The 19908-nt window shown below is 26.0% G+C and overlaps 1 protein-coding gene across 1 annotated transcript; it reads left to right on the top strand.

Moving 5' to 3' along the window:
• The first annotated feature begins 1119 nt into the window (after positions 1-1119).
• LOC132919715 (PDZ domain-containing protein 2-like) lies at positions 1120-18937 on the top strand. Its single transcript, XM_060981509.1, has 6 exons — positions 1120-1277; positions 16650-16818; positions 16888-17926; positions 17988-18526; positions 18592-18721; positions 18811-18937. Exons 2-6 carry the CDS (start codon positions 16665-16667, stop codon positions 18863-18865), a joined length of 1917 nt encoding a protein of 638 aa, XP_060837492.1. The 5' UTR covers positions 1120-1277; positions 16650-16664; the 3' UTR covers positions 18866-18937.
• The last annotated feature ends 971 nt before the right edge of the window (positions 18938-19908 follow it).

The following is a 19908-nucleotide window of genomic DNA, read 5'->3' as shown; positions in this document are numbered from 1 at the left end:
AAAATGAAGCATGTCGGATATCTAACCGTTTTTTTCATAATTATTAATAACTATATAACTATATTTTATTTAGAAATTTTTTTAACTATTATAATTATTTTAAATTGTATTAAGTATTTATTATTTATTACTATAATAACATTTTTTATTGTGTTAAATAACTTATTATATATTTTGTTAAATGTTACCTAATGACTAATACAGTAACCATGCAGTAGGTAGGTAGGTAACGCGTGTTTCTTGTAAAATATTGTGATTATTATTTATTATAATATTTGTTTTAAACATTACTTATTATTGTTTTTAATAGTACTTTTTATTGTTTCAAATAGATACGGCAAAAATAAGCATCTATAAATTCTAATAGATACAGTATGTCGTGTGTTTCCTTTTAAAGGTAACACGAAATATTTCAGTTCAGTAACCTCGGGTCGATACAGAGTTTTTAGGAGGAGATAGAAATATAATTGTTTTGATGATTTTCAATTTTTTAGTTCTTTCAGTGTACATTGCGCAATCTAACTTAAATTTCTTTATTAGGTAGCAACAGTTGTTTTCAATATCAAATTCGAATTTTCTGTCATTTTGATCTCTTCACCATGGCTCTAAAACCGAAATTGACTTAACTTAATGAGCTAATGTTTTAATTTGAATCATTGAATTTTCCAACGATTATTCAATAGTTTTATAAATTTCTGTACTTGTTTATTTTTTTTTTTCATTAAATTAAGAAATGTCCGTTTAGATTATTATTTTGTGATGTAAATATATAATCATTAAATCATGTATTAATTTTTACGGAACTCGAATACAGATACACGCAGACTAATTACCTTAAATCCATGAATATTTCAAAACTGTGGACGTATTCAGGTAAGTGATCATTATGATTATAAGTGATAAAATGTACCATTGACTTTTATTTTCTGTGATTATTACGTAGTCAAAAAATAAAAATACCCTCGGGCTGAGGATGTCGCGAAAGTGTTAAAAACCTGTCTATAGAATGGCCATTGGCTGTGCAAGGTATATTTTTACTGTTGCACTAACGACAGACCGCCTGCAGCTGTTTACTGCGTCTGCGGGACTTGAGTACTGAGTGTATATACCATTTTCTATTTAGTATTTAGTCTGTTCTGTTCAGTCGTGCGCGCACGTTTGTTATTGTTGGGTGTTTGTAACAGTATAATATATAATAATTGCGGCGTGCGTAGTATTTTCCTATTTATTTTTTTCATTTACATTTAAAAACGTTTGTCATTATATGGAATAATACAGTAAGTTAATTTTTTGTTATTTAAAAAAAAAATTTGATTTTAATTGCATTTTCAACTAACCTGTTTTATATTTTGCTTTAAATTTAACTAAGATATAAAACACCTATATAACTACATATATATATATTATAGTTTACATGTATAGGTTATACTGTTATAGGTAGGTAAATAAGCTGTATGATGCATTTATTTTGTGGAATTGATTTTTATATTGTTATAATCAAATTACGTTATTGGTCGTAATGATATAAGTAGTTCAAAATTTCTCAGAATTCGTACGTTTTATCTTTACTATTACCTAATGTTTATTCTATAAATATTTTTCTGTATAGAAAGAAATCAGGAGTGTTCTAAACATTTTTTCACGTATTAGTTTAAAATTCTAATACTAGGAATTTTAGATAATTGTCTAAATGATTTTTTAAATGATTAAAAAAATAAATAAAAAGTAAAATTGTATAGCAGTTATAATCGTAAAAGAATATTATATAAAAATTCCAAACAAGCGAAGTTTTAACAGATATCTGCTCAGAATTGTTTTGAATGTGATGAAAATTAAATATTATCATAACGATGTAAAGTGTGCGAGACGAGTAAACTAACATTCGTGCATATCTAGCAATATTCTCGCCCTGCTTTTTCATTTATTATGTATGTAAGTATACGAGTATGGCGTAGGTATCGATCTTGAATCAGTAGTCAGTACTCATTAGTCATATACTCATTGGATGATAGTAATATATTAAGGTTACTTTAGTGAGGTACCTAAGTATTACTTATACCAATATCAATAATAGTTCTTGAATTGTAGCAAGTACCTCTTTAAAAAATGTGACGTAGGTATACATTATATATATATATAACTTGAACACGTGAATTCTTTTAGATTCTGATTGGAGTGAGAAATGTTTTTTTTTTTTTGGTCGGAAAAATCTTTAAGTATGTCTAAACTTATTAAGACCATTGATTTTTTTTCATCAAATAATTTTATTAATTTGCGTATATTGTAATTATATTTTCTACCTCTCATTTGTAAACTTTTCAAGTGAGCACTAAATAATTAATGTAGCGTTCAGTCTATGCGCAAGATGGTATCAATTATCAGTGATAAAACTGCTTTATGAAAGGAGAGGAAAATAAAAAATTTACATGACAAAACAATTCCTTTTGGTAGCTGCGCGAACAAATACAAAACAAATTGTGTTCACTAGGAATAGTTCACATTAAGATAAATATTAGTATATTAATATATTACATTAATAAATATAAAATTAAATGCATTACTTTCTGTATAGTACATACGTGTATAACTTTATAATATTATATTATAACAAAATCTTCAATTTTTAAAGCGGGCCATCTATTACTTTAAAAATCTTGCTGGGTTTTATGCTTGTAATAAAAATGTGTTAAAATATATGTGGTATGCTGAAAATATGTTCGTAAATCTCAAATATAAACAGGGTTGGAGTTAAAGACACTTAATCTAAACTATCTAAGCGTATCTTTATTATTGTATTAACCTTACTAATTAGGTACATTTCCAAATCTGCATAAATTCCAAACTTTATCATTATTTTTCAGAAATAACATGTGTAATTCAATTTTTTTTTTATATATGTTGGAACTTTCATTATATAGGTATAGGTGTACTTTTTTCGTTTAGAAATAACTTATACTTGTTCAAAAATTAAAGCTTTGATCACAATATTTTCATCATCTAGTAATAGTAATAACTAACCAAGTGATCGGTTGGCTGCGATGATCGATGACCTAATCATGACCTATTGGCTGTTAGCTATTTTATTCATTCTCAATGACCATTCTTCAATAAGTAAATTACAATGTAATAGTAGTTGAAGACTTGAAGTATCTTCCTATACATAAAATCAGCTAGTACCATCCGTGAACCGTGGTTCTATTACAATATAAATTAATTTTGTATTCATATACATTTTTCTGAGGTCTACGGTTTTATTACTGTCACACATCAAAGTCATAGAGAGATGTGAGCCAGGTATTTACAATAAAATCAATGGTCCGTACCGAATTATCAAGGTTTCTATTATTTCCTTTGAATTATATTCCGGCAGTCCGATATTATTATTGTTATTATAATCATAAAATATAAATGTATTATACTAGAATGTCTATCAATATATCCTCCGTATCTTATACAAGTTTACAATCATTCTAAAAAAAATAAAAAGTATTAATTTTTATATTTAAATGTACAATATTATTGTACATAGTAATAAAGGAGTTGCATATTTTATTTTATTTATATTTTCTTAATAATTTTAATCGATTATACGTTTATATACAGATAAAAAAAAAATATAAATTAACTATAAATTATACTTATATATTATTTTTTTTTATTAAATTATTTAAAAAAAATTAACTAATAGGTAGTTCTATAGCATATGTACAGTGTACACAATACATTTTTAATAAGTTTAAAAAAACTAAATGTTAGACATTTTTTATTTTACCATGAAATATATCCAAAAACAGTTAGCTGAAACAAAAATTGTAATGCAATTTACAAGACTAATTATACCATACGCCCATACCTTTCCTAGCTACATAATTAATACATATCGAAAAAATATGTATTCATATTTTTTTCTAAGATCATTTAAAATTTAAATAACATAATATAACATTATAATATAGTAAACAAAGTTCCGCTTATAATTGATTTCCTATCAATATAATAGTAAATAATATTTTAGTTTAAACTTATATTATAGTACCAATTCAATTGTATTTAAAAAAAATAATTTGCATATTATATAGGTAACAGTTTAATTAATATGGTTATAATAAAATCTGGAATATTGCTGAAATATATCCAAGGCGAACAACAATCCCACTGTCTATCTATATAGGCCTCTAGGCTGGTTTTATTATTTTTTGTATATAAATGGGTGTGGATGCAGAACACTTATATTAAGTGAGTGAAATATTTACACATTTAATAATAATAGTGCTAAGTGCGGTTATAACTATAATAATATATACATACTAAAATGCAATATAATTCCAATACATAGATTATAGGTAACTATTAAATTAATAAAGCGTTTTAAGAAGAACATATAATGAGTAAACAAGCATTTGGGTAATTGCCATGAATCAGATTTTATAAAATAAGATTAAAAATAAAAATCACATCAACACGATAACACCTACAATAAATTTATGTTTATAAACTACTCGCGTCATAAGTACTACTGTTGGATAGTTCCTTAAACTCATGTAAATTCACGTAAAAACACATAAACACCGCATATTATACGCTTATTGTAAATTACCCTTACAGATTGTATATTTTCTAAATGAATGTTAAAAAAAAATGTTTAAACTTTAAAATTTTAAATGTTTTATCTTAAAACAGTTAAAACCATATTTAATGTGAACTCTTTAGAAATTGTCTGACGCATACCATTACTATAATATATTGTACTACATTTATTTATTATAATTTATATTTATACATAATTAGCCTGCACACTCGATAAATCGATAATTTAATAAATACATCATATAAATTATGTAAAAAAAATATAAAAAAATTATTTCTACACGAATAATTTATTTAGGAATTGCGTAAAATTTATATTGTATACTGTATAGACTATAGATATATGTATAATATTTTTAAGATCCAAATCCAAACATAAGCAACAGAAATACACGAGTACAAGGGCTGTAGATTTGGCTTATGCTGGCAGCACGATAATATTTTAGAAAGACGATTTTTTATTGTTAAAAATGATACTAAAAACACTATTTCCCATCATAATTATCAGAGAAGTAGAACTAGGGTCCAGTATTATGTACACTGAATGGAAAGTAGGTACCTATATTAAAATCTAAACTAAAGTGGATTTATCGATAAAACTGAAAATCACAGTAAAAAATGTATAGACCCACAAACTAGAACCCATACCCAGAATATAAAATGCTCATGAGTTATGGGCTATGACGTATTATAAAACAAAATTGTTCAATTCGGGTCAATGAAGCTTCTCCTTTGCATAAAAGAGGTTGCAAGGGAATGGTGGAGATTTATAAACAGCTATCAAACGATTTTATGTTCAATGAATTTTTAAATGATACGAAGCAACCTTTTGTAAGTAATTACTACAATAATAATATTTATGTTGAATAACCTTCTTTTTAATAAAAATAATTTTTTTATAAATTACTTTTTTTTAAATTACTTTTTATAAATATTTTATATTTATGCGTTTTTGTAAATTAATAATTTATGAAATAGGTACTTTAAGGATTATTTTGAAAAGTACCTAGAATTTTTATTTTTGACCACCAAAGTACTAAGTAGATCAAATTTTCTATTAAATACCATCCTCAAAGAGGAAAATTGAAGCTCTTTTATTAGTTCTAGTAACGGAAGGCACAATAGAAAACATTAATAACATATAAATTGTTATAGTAGGTATACATTTATTATTTACGAGTACCTATAGCAATATAAATATAACATTTAAATTTCTTGAAGGTATACTGTAGATACTGTATACTGTATACTGTAGATATATTTTTAATTCATATGAAAAATAAGAACTATAATATGTTCAATAGGCATTACAAAATATTTTAGTCAATTTTTTAGATTTTTTTTTCATTTAGTTTTAAAACGGTATACTTATTTCAATAATAAATTATACCTAATCTATTCACTCTAATATAAATCTTATATTAAAAATATAAGACTATTATATATTCTGCACACCAATTATAAATAAACGAATCACCACATTTAAAAAGATTATATTACGCATTAAATAAATAACTAAAAATTATTATTTTAGTTGGCAACTAACCTAGTAAGAAAACTTTATTAATGAATAAAAACGTTATTCAAAGTATTTGATTTCGAAAAATTACTACACGTAATACTATATTTTGATATGAAAAATCATATCTAATAATGATACATATAGATAATGTATTAATGTTATCCTTTTATATATAAAAGAAGAACAGGCCTAACTTTTTTCAACAGAGATATTCCAAATACTTTTCTGAGTGTCACCACGTCGCCCAATTATTACTTTATTTTGTCTGAGGAGAGGGAGAGAAGGGTTTGTATTTTAAGGTTACGGTTTTTTAGCGTGTCACTCAAATAATTTAACGATATTTTTTCACGAGGTTGTATAAAATTGAGCCTACGAGTAAATCACTTTTATTATTTTCAATTTCATTTTATTTGTCATTTCAGTTATAAATATCATCAATTAAATTATAAAAAATATTATATATAACATGGCTATAGGCTTTAAATAGTTTGATAATTATAATAAATAAGCCAGTTTATATACGAATGGATTATTTAACACACGAGCGAAGCCAAGTTATTCGGGTACCACACGATTGCGCACGATGCACTTTTTTGGGAACACGATTGCGTACGTTAACACGATTTCGTACGTTGGACAATTAATTAATTAATTTTAATATTTACCCCATAAGTCAAACGATCGCGTATGATTTGCTGTGCAACGTTGGCACATTTAATTTTTTAATTGTGATCAGTAAAAATTAAATTTTGAAAAATGACTAGTCAAAGTGTTTAAAAATAATAAAAGGTATTAATAATGAATTATACGAATTAAATCAGCATTTTCCAATTTTTTAATCCGACCTTTAAATACTGATAACATTTTTGTAAATGCTTCCAGAAGGATGGGATCCAGTTCAATGAAAACTTTTGGATTAAATTTTAAATCGTACATTATATTAGTTTAAATCAAATGGCAACGGCGCTTCAAAGTTGCAGTTAAAAATCGTACGCAATTGTGTTTCACCGGGTTATTCAGTTACAATGATACATGTTTAGATAATGTTATTATAATAAGAGTAATATAAAACGTTAGGTTTTCTTTTGACATGAAATATCAGTATTATTTTTCACTTAATTTTTGTTTTTATTTTGTTGATATAATAACTAATTAATTATTTAATATAGAACCAATAATTGACTACTTATACAAAAATAGTGGTTTGTCCAGATTATTCTACGATTTTTTCGCTCAACGCTCAACTAATTTTAATTTTAAATGCTTTTAATATTTCTGTTTAAAAATCGTCGATATCATTGTCTGCTTGATAAGATTAGAGGTATATATCAAAACAAGAAAAAAATTTGGTATTAGAATTTGTTTTAAAAAAATTGTAATTAAAAATAAATAATACCTACAAATATATTAATAATATAAAATATAGTTAGATAAATATAATATTATGATTTATGACTTATATAAGTACCTACCTATATGGCTATATATAACACTTAATTAATAATGCAACAAATTCATTGATTATACAAAATAAGTAGTAAACGTTATAACATTATTTTTACTTTCCTCTAGTTAAAATTATTTTTACATAGGTATAATAGTCAATAATGTATGATAGTGTCAGTTTAATAAACAATTTAAATAAATATTACGTCAATGCAAATATTTAACGTTATATATATACACCTCGCCAACTACGAAACTACGTTATTTGGTATATTTTTATGGATTATAGATTCATGAATATATGATTATTATTTATTACTATATAATAGTGTAATATTATGTTATTTAAGGTTTATACTATTAAATACTATTGTGATTAAACACCATTGGCATTTAAGTGTTTAAACGATTATTCATATAACGACTAAATAAAATATTAAAATCTTTAAAATTAATTATTTTTTCTTATTTGGTTCTTTATAGGTGGTATAGACATTTCATAAACATTTATCGTATTTTTACTAAACTCGTGTTTACGACGGCCGTCATCTGCACATTAGAAAGATGTCATGTACCCTAAAGGTTAAACGAACACAAACCGTATGTTGGGTATTCATTTGCAGTATTGCAGACATTATAATACTATTATATAACTATTGTGCGTACAAACAACTCAAACAGAACGTTTTAAAAGAATACAATTTTTACCATTAGCCATTACGTATTCCTTATGTCGTTCCAAAACATATGCTATGCAATAAACGATAATTCGATGTAGTTACTAAAAATTAGACACTATAAATAATAATTGTATGTCTTAATCCAACGCTTCTCAAACTGTAGTTCGCTACCCACTGGTTGGGTAAGTCCTGAATCAACTTTTGATGAGTCATGAGAATATTTTCGAAAATAAATAAACTATAAAATATTATCACGAAAATTACTCAGAAACCATAATACTAGAAAGCCTATATAGTATATAGAGTTTCTATATCATAGTATCATACCATTCTTATTAATTTATATTATCATGTTTGTTCGAACAACAGATTACAGACACTGTCATAATATGACGTTATATGTTGTTATCACGAGATTATCGCGATTTGGTTGTCATTCTCGAAGTTCTACCACAAGTCCACAGAATCATTATTTATTAAATTGTATTTATTATACAAAATAAATTAATGTAAGGCATTTTTTACCCAAAACTATTTAATTTTACTAAATATCTTACACCTTATATAAATTGCCAGTTTGGATTGAGTTCAAAGTTGTTTTAAATTGTTATTATTATTTTAGGTTGAGCTGGTCAATCATATCCATACTAAATTATTTGAATGACAATAAATAACTGTTTTAAAAATGGAGATGAGTTAATAATATATAATTAAAATTTAAAAAAAACAATACAATAGGCCAGTTAGTTATTAAATATTATATTTGCATAGTATAATAAAAAATTATAATCTAAAAGATATAGTTAAACCGCGGTGAGAGAAGAGAATCATAAATAAAAACTTGAATAATTTTCACACGTTAGCTTTAGGTAGGTTACTAGAATAAGACGGTACTGTGTATAGTACCTATATAGTATCAAGAACGAATAACAAATATAGGTCATATCATGTATAAAGTATTCGTGGGATACTCACGTCTCACGTAAAATAATTGACCAGGAATGATGAAGTTGATTCTTAATTTCCTATATCTATTTTATATTTTTGTAATTATGTTGGAAAATGGCCCTAAATAGTAAATATCTTTGAAATTCATCTCACAGTATAGAACCATTTTAACTAACAAAATGTTTCGTATAATATTTATAAAAGTGTTTAGATATCTATAACATATTATGATTAATTGTATATTTTATCGATTGAAAAAAAAAATAGTTTTATAACGTAAACAACATTTTCCTAGAATATATTCATAATACGTAACAGTTAAGTAGCGAGGATTTTTTCGGGGGAGGGGGGCTGATCAATTTTTGTAAAATACAATTTAAGATTTCTGTATCAATTTTCATAGACCATAAAAAATTAAAATAATTTTTAAATTTTCTTGATATTTCGGCAGCCCTCTCAGCCCTCCCAATGACCAAGCCTCTGATACGTAACATATAATGCAGATACTGTAATCAAATTAAAAAAATGTATTTTGATGAAATACCGGGTGAATTGAATACTGAAAATAGAATAATTTTGAATGGAATACCTCACTACACTTATTCTTATGATAGTTGTTTTATTTCGATAGCTTATTTCAATAAAAAAAAAAATGAATGTGTAAAGTATCTCAAATCTCAAAATAATTAAATTTATATTATAAATCATAATGTATAGGTATACATTTTAAACAAAATATATTGACTAAATACTTGTATGTTACGCCGAATTTATGAAATTGCCGATTTCATGAAATCAGCAACGTTGTCACCGAATACGTGAAATCGGCAACTTAAAAAGCATAATACTGCCGATCGCGTGAAATCTGCAAGACCCTCCTTAAAAAATTATAAAACATAATTTAATTTAAATAAATGTATAAAACGCCAGAAATATAATAAAATCAAATTGTAATAATAAATATTATAGGTATGTATATAAAAAATAGTTTAAACGTTAAAAAAAAGTTAAAAAAGTTAAGTTAACAAATCTTGTTAAGTTATTGAATGTTAAATGTAATATTATTAGTTTATATTCATAAAAAATAATATTCTTTATTGATTAAAAAATTCCAAATAAATAGAAAATACTAATTTCCATAAATATTATCCTATTTTAACCAAAAAATATTGATACCAGTTACCACCTAACAAACGTTGCTAATTGGCTGCTAAATGATGGTTCAAGAAAAATTTGAAAATATGATTTCAATGATATTGGTGGGTCTGGGGAAATGTGTCTCCAGCCCCACTCTAAGTTTTTATTTTTTCCATGATTTAGGACATGTACGTGCAATAAAAAGACCTCAATGACCAAGATAAAATGCTTGTACGTATCATAGCATCTATCATCATAGGTAATAAAGATTACGGCGTGGTAATGCCGATCAGCACGCGTGCAATTATTGTTTATTTATAATCCACTATTGGTAATTATGTCATAATAATATGTTACCGAATTCATGCAATCGGCAGAAAAAAGTCTGCCTAATTCACGAAATCGGCAATCAAAATTTGCCGATTACGTGAATTTGATAGCCAAATTGCCGATTTCACGTATTCGGCGACAACGTTGCTGATTTCACGAAATCGGCAATTTCATGAATTCGGCGTAACATATACTAGTACAACTAAATATAGTATTGATAAAATATGTCATGAAATGTTCAAACAAATTATAAATAAATGACTAAGGAGTAAGGATCGACTTTGAAATCATCAGCGATCAACTATTTATAGGAAATAGGAATATATTATAAGATATGTAGTATGGGACTTTGCAATATTCTGTCAATACCAATGATAAACTAAACTAATAGTAGGGACTATAGGTATATAATAAAGAAATAACCAATAAACAGCAAAGTAAGTCCTCCAGTTTTATTAAATTATGTTATATTAATATCAATCTAAATTCTAAATAAAATCGAGATATTAACTATAATACAATTCTCAAAGTTCATGTCAAGTTTCAACTATATGTGTATACCACTACTTACATTGTTTCGCTTCGTTATACATCTTATGTACCCTATATGGTATTCACTAATGGTATCCCAACTTTTATTTACCTCTTGAAGATGGGTTACCCGGCGTTATGTTTGCGTTAGGTACCAATTTGTATTTTGTATATTTAGTATACTCGAGTTGAAATTGACTTCATTATAGTATATATTATTATACGTAGGTACTCCGTGCGTCTAATTGTGAAACTTTGTGTCAAGGTTATAAATGTGGAGAGATTAAGTGATATAAATATATATAATATTTTTAATTACAATCAATAACATCTGAAAAGTTATTTTATTACGTTTTTAAGCGTTTTTACTTTTTTAAATAGTATATAGCTATATACATAGTTATATACTTACGTATATATTTGAAATATGGGTTTTGTTAAAATATGGTTGTTTTCTTTAATGTTAATATATATATATATATAATGTTATATAATAAATAAATTATAACTTATAAGTATGAAAATAATTTTTTTAACAGTGAACATAATATTTATAGACTATGGTGTTTCAAGGTATACATTAATAATAATTAAAAACAATTAACAAATAATTTGAATTCTTTAGAACAATAAATACTAAGTAGTAGGCATCTGGGTACAGTATTGGTCGCGACCAGTGATCACAATGGATGGTACAAATATCAGCAACTAATTAATGGTTTAGTTATAAAGTATGCAAAATTAAGTAAATATCAAGATTAGGATCAGCTGTATATTATAATTCAGTGGCATAATATAGCCATACAACTATGAACTATATAAGTAATCACTAATCAATATTCAGAAATCAAAAGTCATAACTCAAACAAATAGTCTGATAATTAACTATTCTTGTGTATTTTGATTGGTTTATTTGTATTTTAAATAAAATATTTTACGACGTAGAGGTACCTATAATATTATGTAAATATTGAAGTGTGCGGAATTATTCTGCTGAATGGACTTCTCCCGCGGGTCACGTATAAAGCCTTTTTATAATGATATTATAACAAAAACCGGTTGTAGTAGTTTTCTAAGTTTACCTCTTATAACAGTACTTGTTCTGGTCAAACGGCACTGTAGGTACTACATATATATATACTACTACATATAGGTGTGGTGCCCGGTGTTTATTCCCAAGCAAAGAACACGCAGTTAACCGGCCGTGTCCATTCAACATTATTCAAAACGCATTTTATTAAAAATTAATTACAGTTGTTTATAATATTATAAGTTAAGTATTTTTTATATAATAATATAGCAAATAATGTAAAATATATTAATTTATAATGAATTAATGTATAAAATCGAAATTTAACAGATTTTTATTTACCTATTATGTATTAAAATAATAAAGTAATTGTAAATGGTTTATAATATAACAGCAATAATATATTTAATTAATTAATCCAAGTTATATGCAATCGTTATTTCACTGATTATTACCGAATATTGATTAAGTAAAAGTTGACTGAGTTTAGTCGTATTTAGTTAGGCATTTTCGATCTATTGTTTATTGTTATGTACCTATGTATATTATATTATTATTAATATATTATATTTACATATATTTATATATATACCTTGCATCACATATGCTTATTGTAAAAATATCTTTACAGATTGTATATTTTTAAATAAATATTAAAAATAAAATTATTGATATTGGACGATCGGTGACTGAACACAATATTGTGTATACACTTACATTTAAAATTTGACGAACCTATCAAAAACAAATGCTATATATTATAGGCTATAGCCATTGTATATATTACTATAATATGTATATGTATATATAATTTATAAACATTCAAAATAAAACATTTAAGTTAGGTTTAGTTATTCTATTAATTCTATACTATAATAATATATATATTCTTGTAACTATAATATTATACTAACTGTTATAAAGGTATATTTTTATATTATATATGTCTAATATTCTAATAGATGTTCAACATAACGGAAGTACCACTGACATTAGTAACGAAATGGCTTGTTAGTTGTTTGTCTGCGTTGTCTATAACCTGTAGGTTTTATTATTATTTTTTTGTCGCCCCCTATCCGGTCACCTGTGCGTACATAAGGTGGTACCTACGAATCGATTTGTATTATATAAAACGACTTCTTTCAGTTCTTTGCAGTGGGCGGTCAAGTACAACGACATACCACATTAACTCGTGTTATAAATAATACTTATACGTAATAAACTTGTAACGATTCGTTGTTTCATCATAGATCTTTGTAGTTTTTCTTAACACTCAACAAACATCATAATGTAAGCAATGATTGTATTAACAATAATGACGATTGACGATAATAATATAATAATGCGATGAAAATGTTGCCAGGTCATTGATTTTAATGTTGACGAGTGTATTATGCAAGTTTATTTTATTATTTTGGATTCGTTTACCTCAAGAGGGTCATATAGTATAGTAATTTGGTATACGTATGTTAAAAGTACTAAATCGCATAATTTGTATTTAATTCTTTCTAGTTAAATTAGTATTATGAGAAATATACAGAGCGTGTAGGCACACTAATAAATATATGCCATATATCTACGTTACAATTTTTTAATGATTTTACTATGAAAATCAAATAGTTTATTCACGACCGAGTTACTGTAGCCTAACATACCTGCTATGGTGCCAATTATGTGTAAAAATGCATGAACAAATGTTATACTTGATTCAGCGCAGACAGTGGTTTACAAAAATATACATTTGGCAAACTTTCAAACTGGCGTATATAAACAACGTTTACCATTATATATTTACCTATAATGTGGCTATAAAGTAGGTAAATGCATTGAAGTAGGCATCAAAAAACGTGATGCTATCGATATTTATTACTTAACTTTCGTCATTTAAAAATAATTAAACATTTTTTTTATTAATTTATAGACTTGCTACTGTCATTAAATTAATAAAACATAAACATATATACTGACATAAACTTAAATTCATTTTTTTTAAAATTATATTGGGAATAACAAAATAACATACACAAATTTTAAAATCTTTATAATGTGAATATTAAGTAGGTAAATGTATCTAAGTACCTATTTAAAAATAATGTTTGATAAATAAATATAAATATATTATATGTATCATGTACCTACACCAAATTAACAATGCATACCTATTTTATACTTTTGTTGTATTAAAAATATTTTTTAATTACACTATACACATACTAGAAACATTACAGATGATAATCATGTTACATTATGTTTTCGAGGTTTTACTCTGATATTCAAAGTAAAATTGAAAGTCAAATGTAAATTATGCTTAACCTTTTCAAATCTTGTGTTGTGACTTATGATTTAGCTGTAGGCTGTACCTCAAACCTATACAACGAATATTATTTACATTTATTAATATTATGACGTGTATTGAATTTTAAAATATTTAAAACTCAACGACTCAAGTTTTAATTAATTCAACCTGCAGATTGTATATTTTTAACATATTTAAAATAAAAATTTAATTTAATATTAGCAATTATATTTGCTATTTTAATATAATGTATATAAATATAATTGTCTGTAATTTACTTAATTGATACCTATATTTATAATGTGAAAATACTATACTTAACCTCACGAGCGTGTCTAGATCTTTTACGCAGAGGGTGAAACCTGGTAAGAAGCTTTAGCCCCGCTTTTCGAAAACATTTTGTTGTTCTCAAATTCGTCATGATTTTAATATTATAACTAATACGAGTATAAACTAAAAAAATATGCCCTTTCCCAAATTTCAAATTTTATATAATGTATGTCAATAATTAATTAAAATAAAATCATATATAATAAATAATAAATATAATTTTATTAAATAAGTAACATATGTCAGTTAGCTAAAAACATAATTATTAAAGTTATAGGCATCGTTGTGTATTGTTGAAATACACGATATATATGGAAGTAAAAACAATATCGTGTAACTTTTCCAAAAGTTGATTTACTACAATTTTTATTTTCGGTCTAATACATTTGAACCATTTTGCTATATAGTATCGCCTATTGAATATGGCATTTAATCGTCACTTATCACTTGCTGATATGGCAGTTACTGTAAAACGTAAAACTGGCTATAACTAATATAACTACAAGTTTGATTAGTGTTATTTTATTGTCTGTGTAGCTATGACGGCTATATATATTTATAATCTATATATATTATCTATATTCGATGAGCCTGTGCAGATGGGTGCTGGGTGCCACCTGCTGAAATCGCAGGGTGTGCAGGTGTGTATACCCAGCACCCCTGTAGACACGCTCATATTTAACCCAATTAATACTATATAATTGATAACTATCTATAACTATTAACTACATACCTATATTTTAGTATAGATGTAATTATAAATATGTAATAGGCTATTTGACAATTTTCAACTTAATATTGAAGTTTATGAAAAATGTAATTATTAAATAGGTATACATTTTTCCTACTTTAAAATGGCAAAATTTATGTTTTATTCTTTTAATAAAACATTTCGTAAAAGTATATCAATTCGTTTTATGAAACAAGAATATGTTTAATAATACAGTCCTATAACTTAATTAGGTTATATTAAGAACTATTTTATTTATTTATTATAGAAACTGTTAGGTACGTACATTAAATGTTTAATTTGTGGATTATTTAAGTACCTACTATGTAAAAAATTAGACCTATATAAAAACAGAAAACTGTAAATTTCGTATTATTTATTTTAATCCCACTAACAAATTGTACTATGGAAATGAACCGTGGGAAAATAGATAAAAACAAAATTAGAATATATGAGTAGGTATATGAAAAAAAATATTATAAATTATATTAATAGAATTTATTACTATTACCTACGTGTTTTAATATTAAGTCTTGAATACTAAAATAATGTTCTCGAGTTATTTTTTAAGTTTAAAATATTAATTTAAGTACCATTTAATTCATACAACAATAAATATTAACTATTATTATAAACTATTGATTGGTATACTTATCAAATTATAGACCTAAACAATATTATCATGAAGCCTTTATGTTTGAACTTTGTTATAGAAAGTAGAAGATATGTATTAATACAATTAATATTACTAAATAAACGCATTCCATGTTAACCGCATGGAAATTCTGTACATTTCTCTTAGCAATAAACTAATAATATAAAACATTTCAATACAGCAATATAAAACTGGTTTAAATCTCATTTTCTCGAATGTTAATGAACTTAATGTATTTACGAGTTTACTCATATTATAATTGTATTTCACTTTATATATTATTATGAAACGTTCACGAAATTATCATGTTAGGTTCTTTTTATGTATAATATGTAATATAGTTGATATATATATCAACTATAAACTATTACTACTATCAACTATAACTATATATATATTTAATAACTCTGCATAATATAACTTTCAGCTGATATATACAACCATGCGACTTTTCAAAAGGCGTTGTTCAGATCCGAGTCCTCAACTCGTTAGTTTGTCGCCTATTGAACAGGACCACAGAGATATATCTCCTGGATATACAACTCCAAAAGGATGTACCACACCTGATAATGGTTCACCAAAACCTCAAAAAAAAAGTAAATTTTTCAAAACATTTGTTTAATAATTATTTACAATTTAATTATATACTACGTATTTAATGTTAGGTTTAGCAACCTGGGGTAAAAAAGTAGGAAGAAAATGGGATCAATTAAAAAGAAGTGATTCTTCAGAAATACTTCAAGTTTCTCCTAATCGTAGAAGACAATGGTCACCTATATCTACAAAAGATATAAATAATCAAAATATTGAAATTCATCAAAATTATATTGATAAATTACATAATAACCAAAATAAACGTATTTCAAGAATAGAAAGTATTAGAAGTATTGAAGAACCAAGAACTTTAGAAGAGAAAGATCAAGATTGGCTAAAAGAAAAATGTCAAAAAGGTCTCGAGGATTTATACGCTATGGAAAACCCTTCAAAAATAAAAATAATTCCTCCCAAAATGATGTCTATTAAAAGAACGACATTATCTGTCAACATTGATGAGAATCCACTCGAAGAACAGTGTATTTTAGAATATCTTATTTCTAATAAAAAAATATTAGGATTACAGAAAAGTATTGATGACCTCAAGACTCTTAATTATGAAGACCTACTTAATGTGTTCAATCAAGCTACAAATCGAGTAAATCAAAATTCTTATACTAAAAACCGAAGAAGAAGACATACAAGCTTTGGTGAAACGTTTATGATAAATAAAATTGACGAAAAAAATCGCGTGATAATAAAAGCTGATGAAAGTGGTTATGAGAGTGATTCTACTAGAAACGGCGGAGATTCACCTAGAGGATCAATTAAATCTCAATCTTCAGTTGATAATGATGAATTTTCTAGAAAAAATATTAGGATGGGTTTACGAAGAGGGGATATTAAAGAACTTCAAGTTGGATCAAATGTGGAGGTCTTATCGTTGATGTGTAACGAATGTAAAAAACCGGAACAAAATATGAGTCTTTATCAAAGGTTTTTATTGAAAAAAAGTAACTGCACAGGTCCTAGTGATCGACATACTGAAATTAAAACCATACGGCTTAGCAAACGCCTAGGTGAAGATGTTGGAGTTAACGTGGAGTGTCGAGACTCTTCTTCTAGAACCCGTACATTATATATTACGGCTTTATCAGGTCCAGCAGCTAGGTAAGATATAATACTTTCATATTGTCTTTAAAAAAAATAATATACCGTTTCACTTTTTCAGGGATGGTAAATTATGTGTTCAAGATGAAATAATAAAAATCAATGGTACTAGAGTAAAGGGCTTAAGACGACAAGATGTGGAATCGATATTGCGTTCATCCAAGTATAGCGTAGAATTTGTTGTTTCTAGATCTAAATGTCAACCAACCTCAAATACAGAACAAGTTTTATTGATTCAAAAACCCCCAACTGTTCCTAAATACCCGGCAAAGTCAGAAGAAGTACACGAGCCTCTTTATTCTAGACAATCATCTTTGCCAGAAATTAAGTTAGATGAAAAACCTAAAATGACTGGAATGCGAAAATTCTCGGTGCATTTAGATCAAACTCGGCCCAAACATACCCAAATACCTCGATTACCAAGACCTAGATCATTATCTATGTCTCTAACAACGGTAGTTTTCCACAAAGGACCAGGATATAAGTCTTTAGGATTCAGTATCGTTGGTGGAATTGACTCTCCTAAAGGAAGCATGGGGATTTTTGTTAAAACGATTTTTCCTACTGGTCAAGCAGCGGAATCCCAGCTCTTAAAAGAAGGTATATTAAAACTAAATGAATCTTCTTCATATGTTATATAATTATTCGTATTATAAACGTCACAGGTGATGAAATTATCAGCGTAAATGGCAAAAGTTTGGATGGTTTCAAACATTCTCAAGCTATTGCGCTATTCAAAGAAGTCAAATGTGGTCAGATTGTTATTCAAGTTGGACGAAGAGATCTCATCAAAAGGTAAATCATAAAATATTTTTCTGATTCGATATTATAATATCCATTAATCAAATAGGTTGTGTAATTTATTTTTTTTTTTATGTTTTCAGGAACAGTAAATCTAAATCTTGCGATGAATTAGACAAAGTTGTTAAAGTCCGTTGAATAGATTAAATATTATTTATTGAAATTACATTCTGTGATATGATAGACAAAAATAAATTTTCTTAAAATTGACGACTAATATGTATTAATTAATAGTAAAGGTTGATTTTAAAAAAAAAATTTCTAGAAAGAAAACCGAGTGAGGTGTTAGTGGACACATAAAAGTGTGTGTAGAGTTAGTCTCCTCTCTTATTATAATGCACTATAAAAATTTTAAGTTGGTTTTTGGAATTTTTAAATTTCATGGATTTGAAACTACGGATAAAATTAATTATGGAGGTGAGAAATTAACTCTATACTATCTCCCCTACTTTGAAACAAATAATATCAAACTACCGACTTTAAAATATTATAATTACTCGTACTTACAAATTAAACTTTAAAATTTACAAATTTATTGGTGTGAATTTGAATAAAACTAGGGACTAGGGAATCTAGTTTTAAAATTAATTTTGTCGATGATTTCGAATCCATCAACTTATAAATTCCAAAATGAACTTACAAATATGTAGGTATAATTTGTACAAAGTGCAGAAGCCACGTTATATTAAAGGAATTCATTATATACTTACAACTTTTTTATACTAGCTATAATTAAATTATTATTATTTATTATTAAGGTTTTACTAAAATAATATATAAATTAAATCAAAAATACAGGAATATAGTCCACCAATTTTGAATTGGTTTACACTAGAAAATAACCCAAACCGGTAAAATCTAATTGGACGCTAAAAAAAGGAAAGAATAAAATAATCCATATGCGCCGTAAATGTAGGGTCTAGCTCTAGACCAAAATAGTAAAACTAATAATCGCGAATGTAAAAATCATGAATTAATAATGATGTCATGGTGAAAATAAAAATAGCTAATTTTAAAATAAGCGATCATCCATAATAGCAAAACTTGTATATAGTAATAATAACATATATACTTAAATATAATACTTTAAAATTTTTATTCCACATTTTGAAGTTTCAAAACTTCAAAATATATCTCTTTTTTTCTATTTGTTATTTTTGGTGCAATCAACGTTTACTCCA

The sequence above is a fragment of the Rhopalosiphum padi genome, chromosome 2, assembly GCF_020882245.1.
Source record: "Rhopalosiphum padi isolate XX-2018 chromosome 2, ASM2088224v1, whole genome shotgun sequence".
Classification (NCBI taxonomy): Eukaryota; Metazoa; Arthropoda; class Insecta; order Hemiptera; family Aphididae; genus Rhopalosiphum; species Rhopalosiphum padi.
Note: the sequence above shows the minus strand (reverse complement) of the source record. Positions and strands in the feature narration are given on the sequence as shown.

What these genes read in the sequence shown, in the direction of transcription:
- LOC132919715 (XM_060981509.1), top strand. Translation starts at nt 16,665, where the DNA reads ATGCGACTTTTCAAAAGGCGTTGTTCAGATCCGAGTCCTCAACTCGTT. An exon ending in ACCAAAACCTCAAAAAAAAA is followed by an intron (nt 16,819 to 16,887) that starts GTAAATTTTTCA and finishes ATTTAATGTTAG; the next exon opens with GTTTAGCAACCTGGGGTAAA. An exon ending in CGAAGAGATCTCATCAAAAG is followed by an intron (nt 18,722 to 18,810) that starts GTAAATCATAAA and finishes TTATGTTTTCAG; the next exon opens with GAACAGTAAATCTAAATCTT.